This window comes from Heloderma suspectum, chromosome 4 (genome assembly GCF_057233095.1).
Source record: "Heloderma suspectum isolate Gila_16-S chromosome 4, 16-S_ref, whole genome shotgun sequence".
Taxonomy (NCBI): Eukaryota; Metazoa; Chordata; class Lepidosauria; order Squamata; family Helodermatidae; genus Heloderma; species Heloderma suspectum.
Genome location: NC_139461.1, coordinates 221285177 through 221298479, shown reverse-complemented (window position 1 = coordinate 221298479; position 13303 = coordinate 221285177). Strand labels below are relative to the sequence as shown.

Here is a 13303-nt window from a genome sequence, read left to right as displayed (position 1 = left end):
AGATGGACTCTAGCCTGATTCAGCAAAACAATTTTTGTGTTCTTATGTCAGGTAAGGAAAAATTGTCTTGCTGGAGCCTGGATCAGACAAGTATCCATCTAGTTCATCATCAGATTCCCAATGTGGCCAGCCACATGCCTCTAGGTATTCATAAGCAGGGCATGATGATGAAGGCTTCTCCTCGTTCTTTGTTGCCAGCATCTAATACACAGAATTATGACGCCCCTTTCCATAGAATTTCCATTTTGCTACCATGGCTAATAACCTGGGTTATATTGCCAGTCCTAATGTGTTTTTGGCCAAGATCTGAGCTGCAGGTTGAAGAAAAATAGCCACTTGACAGTTTCATGTGTGAATTTGTAAACAGTAGCTGAAGAAATGAGCCATGTGCAGCAGTAGATCTGCCACAGACAGGCACATGGAGGTTCCCTCATGTGTTAAGACTTTGCTACGGGCTATCTGAATGGGAGGCAGGAGATGCCTCCCTGTGAATTGAAGATCATCTTTGGAGCTCATCCTAAGAGTGAAGCTGTAAGCATACACTGAAGTTCATTGAAATAAAATTAATGAATCTTACTTTGAAATAATTTGATTATGTGCATAAACATACGCATGCTATAATGTAACAAATATACTTTAGCAAATGTGACCACTTAAAAAATGTCTCCTGTCCCTAAACCATATCTAATCTGTAAAACAGATTATATGGTTGGGGTCAGTCATCTCCTTCTCTTGCATAAATTTTTCTAAGCCAGTAGTTGAATAGTTATACATTTTTATCAGGTATCTTGATGAACCTATAATCCTGAAGTGGATTCTGCATCTTTAGGTGGCTGCCCTTCAAGAGGAAAAGAGCAGTTTGATGTCTGAAAATGAGCTCATGAATGACAGGTTGGACCAGTTAGACGGCTCTCTTGATGATACAAATACTGCAGTTGCAAAAAAGTATTTCCATGCACAGTTGCAACTAGAACAACTACAAGAAGAAAATTTCAGGTATGCATTAATGTAATCTAGAAACCCTATCAATCTCAGTAACCTCTTGGGCGGATTATTAAAATGTACTCTGTGATGCTGCCCTTGAAAACAGTTCTGAAGCTACAGGTGATGCAGAACACCAGAGTCTGGTGGTTGTTTGCAGAAGTAAACAGTGGGATTGTATTACTCCAATTTTGGCATGACTACACCTCCACACCACACGTTTCTAGGTTTGCTTGGGGATGCTTGTTTTTGTCTAGTATTCCCAGAAAGTCCTAGACCCAGCACTCTTGAGGAATGCCTGAAGAGGCCTTGTTTAGAATTCTGCATCTAAGAGCAATTCACTCCATAGTGATTCATAATACCGCCTGTTCAGTGGTTGCATCTCAACCGTAGAATGCAATCCCCCAAGAGGCTTGCAAGACTACTACGTTATAGACCTTTTAGTTTCCTTATGTAAAACATCCTTTTCCACCAGGCTATTGGGAAAGGAAATAATTTGCCTATCTGTATTTGCTCATATACATTTGCTGCTTTTAATTATTGCCATATGTTGTTTTATCATCTTGTGGCTTTTATTTTATATATCAGGGTGCAATCCTATGAAGATAGTCAGTAGCCACCAAACTCAGAGGCTGCCAAGTATCCAGTGCTGGAGTGCGGAGGTAGTCTTTGCCTCCGCTGTCCAGTTACCCTGTATTTCTGCTAGATGGGGAAAAAAAAAACAGCAGCACTTTGGAGGGGGAGGGAAGGAGGTTGGGGTGGCCATAGGAAATGTCATATGGCCACCACCTCAGTTTCCTCCCCTACCCCTGGGAATGCCCCCTTTTCCCATCTCTGCGCTCCATTTCCAAGCATGAAAACATAGCCAGAACCGTGCTGGCTACGAGGGGGAGGGGGCGGGGAGTGAAGTTTCTGGGCTCTGAGGTTGGAGTTCTTTTTACAACCTCAGAGCCCACAAACCGAACAATCCTATGTCCCTCCCAGACACTGTCTGGGGGACGTAGGATTGCTCCCTTAATGGCTTTAGTTTGTACATGGCCTTGTGAACTACATTATATAACTTAAAAAAAATAAACATCATCCCTTTGTATTTGCTGATTGGGTTAGCTTTTTTTCTTCTCTCCTTTAATTACTGCATTTGTGAAGTAATTCACTGCCCTGCTCTTCTTATTTTTGATAATGTTGAGAGACTCTTTAGTGCCTTTCTGTTTATCCAGTACCTTAAGTAATCTATGTTATTAGTAACAAACTAGATGCAAAACTGTGTCTTTAAAATGCAGTGATTAAGACAGAGCAGTCATTCTCTACATTTGATATGCCCCCTGTATTCATACATACAAGGAATTATGCAAATACTCATTTTGGGCTAAAGCTTCCTTAAATATGTTTGTGCCACTACTGCTGGGATAAAATAAATGTCCAGTACTGTAAATGAATACAAGTGTCTAGTATTTAAAGGAATGAACAACAAGAAGCACTTTCCAGTAATCCATTTTGTTTATACAAAGGCTTGAAACTGCTAAGGATGATTATCGTGTTCACTGTGAAGAACTTGAGAAACAACTGATTGAGCTTCAACATCGGAATGATGAACTGACATCTCTGGCAGAAGAATCTAGGGCTCTGAAAGATGAAATTGATGTTCTTAGGTATGATGTGAATCAAGTTGCCACTTATACTGAGAACTCCATCATCATCATTATTATTATTATCATTATCATTACTGCTGCTACTACTACTACTTTTATTACAACATAGAATCATAGAATAGTAGGTTTGGAAGAGGTCTACAAGGCCATCGATTCCAACCCCCTGCTCAGTGCAGGAATCAAGTCAGAGCATCAATCCAAGTCAGAACATTTATAAACCATTTCACATCAAGACATATCAGAGTGGTGTATAATAAATTAAAGCACAGAATACAAGAAGTTATAATAAATATGATAGTGTTCTGCAATTTTAAAGCTTGGGATTTCTGACAAAATATACAGTATTCTATTTCCCATAAACGGTCTTACAAAATGACTTTTAGCAAATAAGACGGTATATAAATCTTTAAAATAAATACATAAACAACATTTTAAAACTTTAAGGAGATGAGTGGAGAGCAATGCCATTAAATATGGCACATATCAATTAAGCTAACTTAAATATATAGGTCATAGTCCTGGTGCCTCTTACTTGAAGCTGCCAAACTATTTTAGAGTAGGTTATATTTGATGACCTAGTACTGAAAATGCACAACATCCCAGGAAATAAAAAGTGGTGTCATGGATTTTTATTTGTGTGATTTCATGTATGTAACTGGTAAGCCAAGTATGTAGGATATTTTATCATATATGCTATAAAAACAGTATCCTAATAACCATATGAGACTCCATTCCATTTCAAGGCAAAGGTGTTCAACCATGAATTAGAAGTGTGGAAAATGTTCTTAAGTAGGCCAAATACATCTACTAATTCCATTTCAATGTTGCACTCTTACCTTAGCTTTCCAGATGTCCTATATCCTGATTCTTATGGGTAGTATCCAGTGCGGCTACTCCGTCTCCACAGGTTCCATTGCACTCGCAGGAGCAACTGCGTGCGCAGTGGGGATTTCATACTTCTAAAAATAACCCCAGAAACTAGCAAAAATGCTCATTCCCTTCTGTGAGTTCTGCTGACCAGACCTGTCCCAGAAAAGGGTTATTTTAGAAGCGCAAAAGCCCTGTTGCACAAGCGGTTGGTCCCACAAGCACACAGGGACAATAGGATACTATCCATAGCTACAAATGGGGTCCCCTTGAAAAGCAATTGCATCCTGAGGCAAAGAGAGAGATCTGTTGAGAAAATGCTTCAGAAGTTTTAGTCCAGAGAAATTACCCAAAGTGTAGAATTAGAGGCTGTATTACTGTTTTTGTAATATCCCATCTTGAAAAGAGGGGCCTAAACTTCCTTGAGACCTTATTCATTTATATTAGTTCACCTCATAAACTCTGGTCAAGGATTCATCTCCAACACATACTGATGTGTAACTGAAAACTCCTAATGTCTCAACTGGGAGGTTAATCTGTATCAGTCCCATGGCTTCTACTCTGTGAAAAACTAAACTCTAAAGAATGAATGTTTGACAAATTAGTTGTTATTCCACCCTTGAGTACCCATTTGCACGTTGTTCCCTGAAAACAATTAGAACCATGGTTTTAAAAAGAGAATTTAATAACTTGTCTGGTAGCTGCTGTTGTTGTTTCTGAGTAAGAAATCCCAAATCCATACTTTGTCACTATAGGACAGTTGCTGATAAGGCAAATAAGCTGGAATCGACTGTTGAGGTGTATCGTAAAAAATTAGAAGACCTGAATGACTTTCGCAGGCAGGTGAAATCTCTTCAGGAAACAAATATGATGTATATGCACAATACAGTTAGCCTAGAGGAAGAGCTAAAGAAAGCAAATGCAGCACGAGCACAGCTAGAAACTTATAAAAGGCAGGTAAGAAATGAGCTCTTCTTAACATCTTGTTTGTACTTCTGTTTTTTCATATTATTTTCAATCTAAAAGGATGTGGTGCTTGGCTCAGAACCAATTCACATGCACACTTAAGGCTCCACCCTGCCCTAAATGTGAGGTAGATTCCATTTTTTGCATGTATGTACTGCATGCACTCCTAAAGGAAATCAACCCGGAGTGCTCATTGGAAGGACAGATACTGAAGCTGAAGCTCAAATATTTTGGCCACCTAACGCGAAGAGAAAACTCTCTGGAAAAGATCCTGATGCTGGGAAAGACTGAAGGCAAAAGGAGAAGGGGACGGCAGAGGATGAGATGGCTAGATAGCATCACTGATGCAATGAATATGGACTTGAGCACACTCCGGGAGAGAGCGCAGGACAGGAAGGCCTGGTGCGCTATGGTCCATGAGGTCACGAAGAGTCGGACACGACTGAACGACTGAACAACAACAACAACACTGCATGCACATGTAAATCTACAGTTGCTGGGCCTTTTTTGCAGTCTAGAAGTGTGTGTGTGCTGAATTTGATGTATGTACCCATAGAGACCTGATCCTTCACTAAAACGAATGAGGCAACCCCTATAGGTAGATGGGCTCAGGTTTCCCACTAGAGTTTGCACGCCTACAACCAACAGAGTATTTGAGTTAATTCCATGGAGAATAGGACTTTGTGGAGTACTCCACTACAATATTTGCACCCTATGAATTGAATTTGGTGACCTGAGCTTTCAAGATGCAGTGTGATAATTGTCTGTCTGTTAAGGAGATAGTGGTCAGGGGTACATCTGAAATGTTTTAGATGAACAGTTAAATAATGGGCATATATTACCAGGGAAATTGAGTTCAAAATGTTGTTGAAAGGGAGTATAAAGCTAATAATGGGAACTCATGAATACAATCTTGTTAAATAACAGTGAAATTTTCACTGTGATATTTTCTCAGCCCCACTCCCACCCCAAGAACTTTGTATTAAATAAACCAGTTGTGAAGCCCTCTAATAATGTGTTTACCTTTTTAAACAAGGTTCAGGAACTTCATAACAAACTCTCTGAAGAATCCAAAAGAGCTGATACACTGGCATTTGAACTGAAGCGACTAGAAGAGAAGCATGAAGCATTAATTAAAGAGAAAGAGGTAAGGCTTTGGAGGGCGCAGTCCTATGGCCGCTAGACAGCAGCTAGTCAGCCATAGATATCTGATTTTCTGGGAACTGACTTTGGAGCCCGCGCTCTGAGGTCGGTTCCCGGAGAACCAATTTCCCCCCACTTCCACGCTTCCTCAGAGGTAGCACAGAACAGCCCTGTGCTCCACGCTCACAAGAGGAGTGTGGAGCGGCCGAAAAGGGGCGTTCCAGGGCAGGGAGGGCGGAAATGCCTGTATGACACATCCAATGTGTCGTACAGCAGCCTCCTCCCCTTCTCCGCCCTCCCACGGCTAGGCAGCCTAAGTCAGCTGTCTAGCCGAAAATGCAGGGCAGGAGAAGCGTGGAGGCAGCAGTCCCCTCTGTGCTTCTCCTGCCCTGCATTGGATAGGCAGTCGCCTCCCGAGTTCAGAGGTGGCCACCTTTCTGAATAGGATTGCACCCTAAATGTGCAGTGAAAATACATTAGCATGTTCCTTTCAGATTCCTGGGCTTCAAGATAGGTAGGGGTATACCACGCTGTTGTACCATTTTCTTTTGGTGCAAGGAAATGTAAGCCTCTCAGTTTCAAGGGATGTAACTACAGAAAAAGAAAAACAGGAGAAAGCAGTGCTGTAATTTTAAGTAGCTATTTTCTTAAATAGCATTATGAAGCTTGCTAAACACAGCAAATACTTATATTCCTTAAAGCTAATTGAGTATTAATTTATGCGCTCTTAAACATCAAACAGTTGTTTTAACAGTGGTTTAGTCAGAAGAAGAGACCTCACAGCAAAAAGCCAAGATTTGTATTTGGGCTAGTCTAGTAAAAGTATTATTAATGTTGCCACCTTTTAGAATGCAATCCTATTGACTTTGTAGCCCTCTGTCTAACCAGTGCTCTGCCGACAATGGTTATCCTGGTCTCCTGGTCCTCTATTTCTGTTATTTCCAGCTGGATGGGCCTCTGAGCTATTACTTCTTGGTGGGTGGGGACGGAAATGGAGAATCTCTCCTCCCTCTGCACTCCTCTTCAAGGTCACTGTTGTGACCTTGGAAGAGGAGCTGTTGCGGAGCTTTCTGCGGTGGTGAGAGAGCAGGGGGAAATTCCTGCTTGGATTTTCTCCTCCCCTATTCTTCCATAGGGGAGAATCCATAATCAGGGTGCCACTACTGAAAAAGCCTTACTCCAGATAGATGCCTGCCTTGCTGCAAACAAGAATGGCATCCAGAGCAGGGCTGCATCTGAAAACCTTACTGCCTAGAGAGGCTCATATAGGAGAAGGCATTCTCTCAATCTCTGTCAGTAATATAAAATTGTCTAATAATTGAGTTTTGTTACCTAGAGTTACTCACGAGTGCCATTTGGAGAAGGAGGGAAAGTGTAAACTCACACATTACATAGGCAAAGATCTATTTTGATTTACATCTACCACCATTAAACTTTTTTTTTATTTTCAGAGATTGATAGTACAGCGTGATGCACTGAAAGAAACAAATGAAGAGCTCAGGTGTTCACAAATGCAGCGGGATCACTTGAACCAAACAGGTACACTTTTTTTTTCTTTAGAACCATTTTATTGCATAAACTAGAGTTAGCCTTATTATTCTGTTTTATGTTTTCAGATGCATCTGCTGTGAAAAGTCATGAAAATCTTGCTGCTGAAATTCTGCCTGTCGAATATAGGTAAGAGAAGAGCCTTAGCATATGGAACGGGGGTTATGAATATATTGTGACTGAGTAATATAAAATGCATGCTGTTATGAATGTAAAAGTTTAACGTTTAAAGTTTTTAAAGGTTTAAATTGTGTGTCTTAATAAGTATTCTCTGGATTTTCTTAATAAAATAGTTTAGTAATGTGCTTGAAATATAATAGTAAGTGAAATACTATAGCCCCACTTCAAAAAGAGCTTGGATACTGATAGAATTCTTCATACATATGTACAGTATAAAGCCTTTACTGCAAAAGCTCCAATCATGAAAACCATGCAAGGTTGACATGGGCTTTTTACCACATTCTGGACAAATTCCTCCTGTTCTCCTATCTGTACCTATCTGCTTTTTTTAAAAAAAGAATTTTTTTTACCCCACCTATTAAAAAAGCAGTTTGAATAATACTGGTGATTAGGGGCTGCTTTTGAGGAGGGAGGGAATGTTAAAAATTCTATGATGCATTTGGAAGTCCATGCAACACTTAGGTTTTTCTGATCGAAGGTGTTTGTGCTGGAGTGATACAGAAAGAATATCCTGACTGGTTCTAAAAATACTACTTGATAATATTTTGTAAAATGGAATCCATTCCAGATCTTAGGGGGGAAATGGTGTTGATATAAATAATACTTTTTGCAAAACATGTCTGTTTACACACTTTGTTTTTAAACCTCAGAGAAATGTTCATTCGGCTACAGCATGAAAATAAGATGCTCCACTTGCAACAAGAAGGGTCAGAAAATGAACGAATTGTGGAGCTTCAAGAGAAGCTAGAGCAAAAGCATCGGACAATAAATGAATTAGAGACAGAAAACAGGTGATTTTTATTTTCTTTAACATAAAATATATTGACCAATTTCGGGGAGGAAACATAAAGTATCCAAACTCGTGGAATGCAAGCAACAGAAGATAAAATACTGGCAAACAGTGCAGAACACAAAATGCAGACAAAGAAAGCAACTATCAAATCTGTAAGAAATATGACTTTTTCCCCTTATTTTTGAACACTTGAACCCTGAACTCTAGCGATTGGTTAAATGTAATATGTACATGTAATTTTGTGTTTATGTATGTTGTTTTTAAATCTTTCCAATAGGCTGAGTAAGGAGCGTGTTGGAGAGCTGCAGCAACAGATTGAGGACCTCCAGAAGACCTTGCAGGAGCAAGAGTCCAGGACAGAAGGGGAAGGGGTAGGTATTACCTGGTGAAATATTTCATAGTGGAACTTATTTCTTGTCCTAGAGTCATGCTGAATACCTGATGCTGAATATTTGATTTACGATGAAAATGTGCTTATTTATTGATTACATTTTGATGTAATATAATGTAATAGCTGAAGCTCTCTGGGTGGTTCACAACAACTAAAACCACAAAATACAGCATAAAATATAATATAAAATTTGAAGTTTAAAACTACAGTATAGAAGTAAAACCAGAATAAAACCTAGGCAACTTCCATTCCAAAACCAGGCCTGAAGCCAGATTGAAATGGATCTAGATAATCAATTTCATTCACGAGTGCCTGGAGTTGTCCGGCAACCAGCCACTCAAGCACTTTGCCCAGGAAGGGGACATTGGCTACTGGCCTATAGTTGTTAGCATCATCCTGGTCCAGGTCAGGCTTTTTCAGGAATGGCCTAATTACCACTTCTTTTAAAGAGGCCATCACCACTCCCTCTTTCAAGGACAAATTTACAACCTGTGGAGCCAGCCGGATGATCTCCTCTTTATTCAATGTAATAAGCCATGAAGGGCAAGAATCAAGCACACAGGTGGTCAGCCGGACTTGGCTAAGCACCTTGTCCGCATCCTCGGGCCTCAACAACTGAAACTCATCCAATAAAACTGGACCAGACAGTGCTCTGGGCACCTTTACTAATGAAATTGCATTAATTGTGGCATCCAATCTGTGATGAATTTGAGCGACTTTATCTTCAAAGTGCCATGCAAACTCGTCACAGCATGCCACCAAGGGTTCCACCATTTCTCTCCCTGACCAAGATTGTAGCAGGCCATGAACCGCTTGGAAAAGGTCCACTGGACAAGTCTGTTGCCAGGAAATCTGTCCCCTTATGGGCTTGATGGATTACCGTGGCGCCCCTGACTTGGCTTCCATTTGTGAGCTGAGCCGGGGGTTTCTTCCTGAAATCCAGGAACTTTTCCAGTTTTTAAAAATTTGCATTAAAAGCAATTTATGCAAATCACACAAATTTGGGGCGTAATTTGCGCAAATCGCGACTGTGACTTGTGCAAATTACTTTTAATGCAAATAATAACAATGGAAATCCACAAACTGGACGGACTCAATGCAGATCAAGTCAAGCCAGCTCACGGGAAAGCAAGCTGAAGTCCAGGGGGCCAAGATGATTAAAGCTTGATGAGCTTCACCCTCCAGACGAATTCCTCCAACATCCCTAGACAACATTGAGAAGATGCAACGCGGGTGGAAAAGAACTGTCTCATTGCAACCCTCACCGACACAGAGTAGGCTCGATACTGAGCTCTAACCAGTGTTCAGTCAGACTCACCATGAGTTTTCCTCCACCTGTGTTTTAGCCATCTCCCCTTTTGCTTCATTGCCCTCAGCTCAGGTATACACCAACGAGCTGCCCAGGCTCTGTTCAGAGGGAGAGGGCGCTTTGGCACGATCATGTCAACTGCCCAAGTCATCTCTGCATTCCAGAGAATGACCTGGGCTTTGGCCAGCCATAACAGCATGAAAATCCCCCAGAACCCTCTGGAATCCATCAGAATCCATTAGCCTCCAAAGCAGACCATTTTAATAGGTCCCCACCCTTTCAGAGGGGAAAGGCTGCCAGAATTCTTAGCCTCAATAGGAAGTGATCCAACCATGACAAGGGGATAGATATTAATCCCCACCTTCAGATCATCCTCCTGCCCAGTTGAGAAAACCAGATCAAGCATGTGTCCTCTTACATACGTTGAGCAGATGACATATTGAGACAACCCCATGGTGTCATGGCGGCCATGAAGTCCAGAGCCGCCCTGGATACAGCAGCCTTGGCATGGAAGTTGAGATCCCCAGAACCATCATCCTAGGGGTCCTCAACACCAAATCCAAGACCTCCTCCATCACCTCAGGCAGGGAGTCTGATGGGTAGCGGGGTGGGCAGTACACCTGCAGAATTCCTAATCTGTCCTGGGTACCCAACGCAAGGTACAAACACTCAATAGCTGCACTCAAATCAGCAGGAAGCCTAGGGAGGGAGATTGAATTCCTACAGACCACAGCAACCCCCCCTCCCCGACCCTCGAGTTGGTGTTGCTGCTGCACTGAGTACCCAGGAGGGCACAGCTGGGAGAGAGTAACCCCTCCCAGTACCCCCACCGAGGTCTCAGTAATACATACCAGGTCGGCCCCTTCATCCACAATCAAATCATGGATGAGGGAGATTTTGTTTTGGACCAACCTGGCATTCAGCAGCAGCACCAGACTCAAGGGCAAGCTGGTAAGGCAGCTGGGAACCATCTGGTTGGGGGAACAACCAGGAAAGGGAATAGCTGTAAAATGTCTAACCCCTCTTCTCCTCAACTGGCCTGTTAATCCCCGAATGCCATACCTCCCCTACCTATGACCTCAGTAATAGGGGCACCCCCCCCGCCCAAGTTATCCAATTAATTTCCCAGGCATATGTTAAAATATGAAAGTATAAAATAGAGAGCCCTGGACCTCTGTGCAACAGCTAACAAGGTGAATGTCTGCATTTGCTCCTCTAGTCTTCCCAGATGCTGCTAGTTTCTGGTTACAGATATCCCCTGAAGAAGATAGTGGGCAAGGTCTGGTACGCGCTCCTGTAAACGTCTCCAAGAGCGACGTGAAATGCAAACTTAGCATCTCACTTTGCGCAAAGCAGAGATGTGCGTGGAGGCACTGCCTCTGGCAACTCTGCCCTTTTTGTATCTGGGGAAGAAAGGAGTGGCTGGTCGGTCATGCCAGGCCAACGGGGAAAGCCACACAATGCAGGCTTCAGCAGTAGAATATGTAAAAACAAAGCTGCCAACGTAAAAGTAATGTGTCGTTCAGGAATCCTTAGGAAAAGGTTTTGAAAAGGGAGGCAGTGTGGTGTACTTGAGAAAGAGCTTGGTTTACATGTGAGTAGAGATGTGAAGACCTGGAAAAAAAACAGAAGTATGGGGGGGGGGACATTTTCTCCTCCCAACCACTGTTTTGGGGGTTTGGGGAAAAATTGTATAGCTTTGATTTATGAAATATCTTCTTTTAGAATTTAAGACAAGGTGTTTATATATTGTTACCCAGCCTTTATCCCCCCCCCAAAAAAATATGATTTCTAAAAACTATTTAATAAGGAGACATTTATAGAAAGACTAGAGATGTAAAATGTCTGGAAATAATGAAGCCATGGGGGAAACGTGTTTTTGTTTTTAAAAAAATTTTCTCTATAAGATTCCCAGCATAGTTATTTCCTCCATTTCTTATTACAATGATTGACCTAAAATATCTTACTGATAGACATTTAGGGATGCTCCAGGTCATGCTCAGTTACCCATCATGTGAGTAGAGTCACCATATCATAATAATTGAAGAAAATGTGCATTCTTGACAGTTTGGGTTTTGTTTTACAGAGTCCTGTGTTTCTGGGCTTCTGGTTAGATGCCGCAGCAGTCAATTAACGTAGTTCTAATCTAAAACCTACATGTGGGAAAACCTTTTGTACCAGGCTACCAAGTTCCTTTACATAGAGCGGGTTCATTCTAGTGGCAGCAGAATGAACCCCCCACTGTAGGTTATCCCGCCACTGTCACCAGATTCAATGGAACAACATGTGGGTTATCCCGCCTATGATCCTTTAAAAAAACACACACATGAGGCTTGGGTCAATAGAACTATTTTAATAGAGTTTTCAGTTTGACCCCACCACTAGGGAATGTTGTCTCAGCTATAAAAGCTTTTAACTGCTGCCACTAGAATGAACCCTCTCTATGTAAAGGAACTTGGTAGCCTGGTACAAAAGTCAATAAAATGTTGCTCTTCAAATACTAGGTTGAGATTGCTTAAAGGTTTTTAAATTAAATATGGTTGCCGACCATTCCTGAGATGTCTTTCCCAGCTAAATGAAATCTTTATAGCATTTCCTTCAGATCAGGTCAGATTTCCCTAAGCTCCACCCCACAAAGAGGAGCAGGTTTAGGAATTTCCCTAAACTTCCTTACAAACGAACAGGTGCTGTACACCTGTTTTCCTCTGCTCCCGTTCTTCCTGTTTCCTCTAGCTTAGGATGAGTCAGATGTTTCAGGGACTATTTGCTGAAGAATATATGTTATGTATATTTTGGTTTGCTCATAAAATTATCATGTTTGGTATATACAAGGTGGCCCAAAAGTAGGTATACAGTTGTTTAGAATGTTGATGGGAGGGGGAGAGAATGTGTGAGTAGAAGATGTGTGGGTGGTGTCAGAATGAAAGTTGGGAAGAGGGAGTGACAGTTAAATCAGTTAAGTGTAGAGAGTGAGGGGAGTGAGGCCCTTAAGTAGGTAAGTAGTTTTTGAGAGGAATCCCCGGACAGTGGATGAATTAAGAGTTCATCTCAGAAGCATTTATGGACATTGATGCAGACCAGAATTTGTGTCGTACTGTGTGTCATAGTGTTCTGGACAGATTCGAGGAATGTTGCAACACTGATGGAATACATTTCGAGCATTTACGAGATTAAACAGTGTTAAACAAATGTAAATGTAATCAACAATGTAATAAAATGCAAATAAGCTATACTGTATACCTACTTTTGGGCCACTCTGTATATTAAATGTAAAAGTATAGTTTATTCAGACAATAATTAAAAATTTACTGAGTTTACTTTAATTTTTTAAAAATATATAATGATAATTTTATGAGCAAACCAAGTTATACATAATATAACTTTAGGAACATAAAGGCTTCCCCAACCTGGTGTCCTCCAGATGCTTTGGACTACAGTGCCCAGCATTCCAGCATGCCTGAGGCTGATGGGAGCTG

General features: G+C 41.4%; 1 protein-coding gene across 1 annotated transcript in view; it reads left to right on the top strand.

Annotated features, from left to right (window-relative positions):
• Positions 1 to 13303, top strand: part of HOOK1 (hook microtubule tethering protein 1) — a 56630-nt gene that overhangs the window by 34035 nt on the left and 9292 nt on the right. Inside the window, exons 9-16 of the mRNA XM_084852366.1 lie at positions 830 to 996; positions 2490 to 2630; positions 4253 to 4454; positions 5500 to 5610; positions 7058 to 7145; positions 7223 to 7283; positions 7985 to 8125; positions 8405 to 8498. Coding sequence (XP_084708492.1) covers positions 830 to 996; positions 2490 to 2630; positions 4253 to 4454; positions 5500 to 5610; positions 7058 to 7145; positions 7223 to 7283; positions 7985 to 8125; positions 8405 to 8498 — 1005 coding nt within the window. The remainder of the gene's footprint in view (positions 1 to 829; positions 997 to 2489; positions 2631 to 4252; positions 4455 to 5499; positions 5611 to 7057; positions 7146 to 7222; positions 7284 to 7984; positions 8126 to 8404; positions 8499 to 13303) is intronic.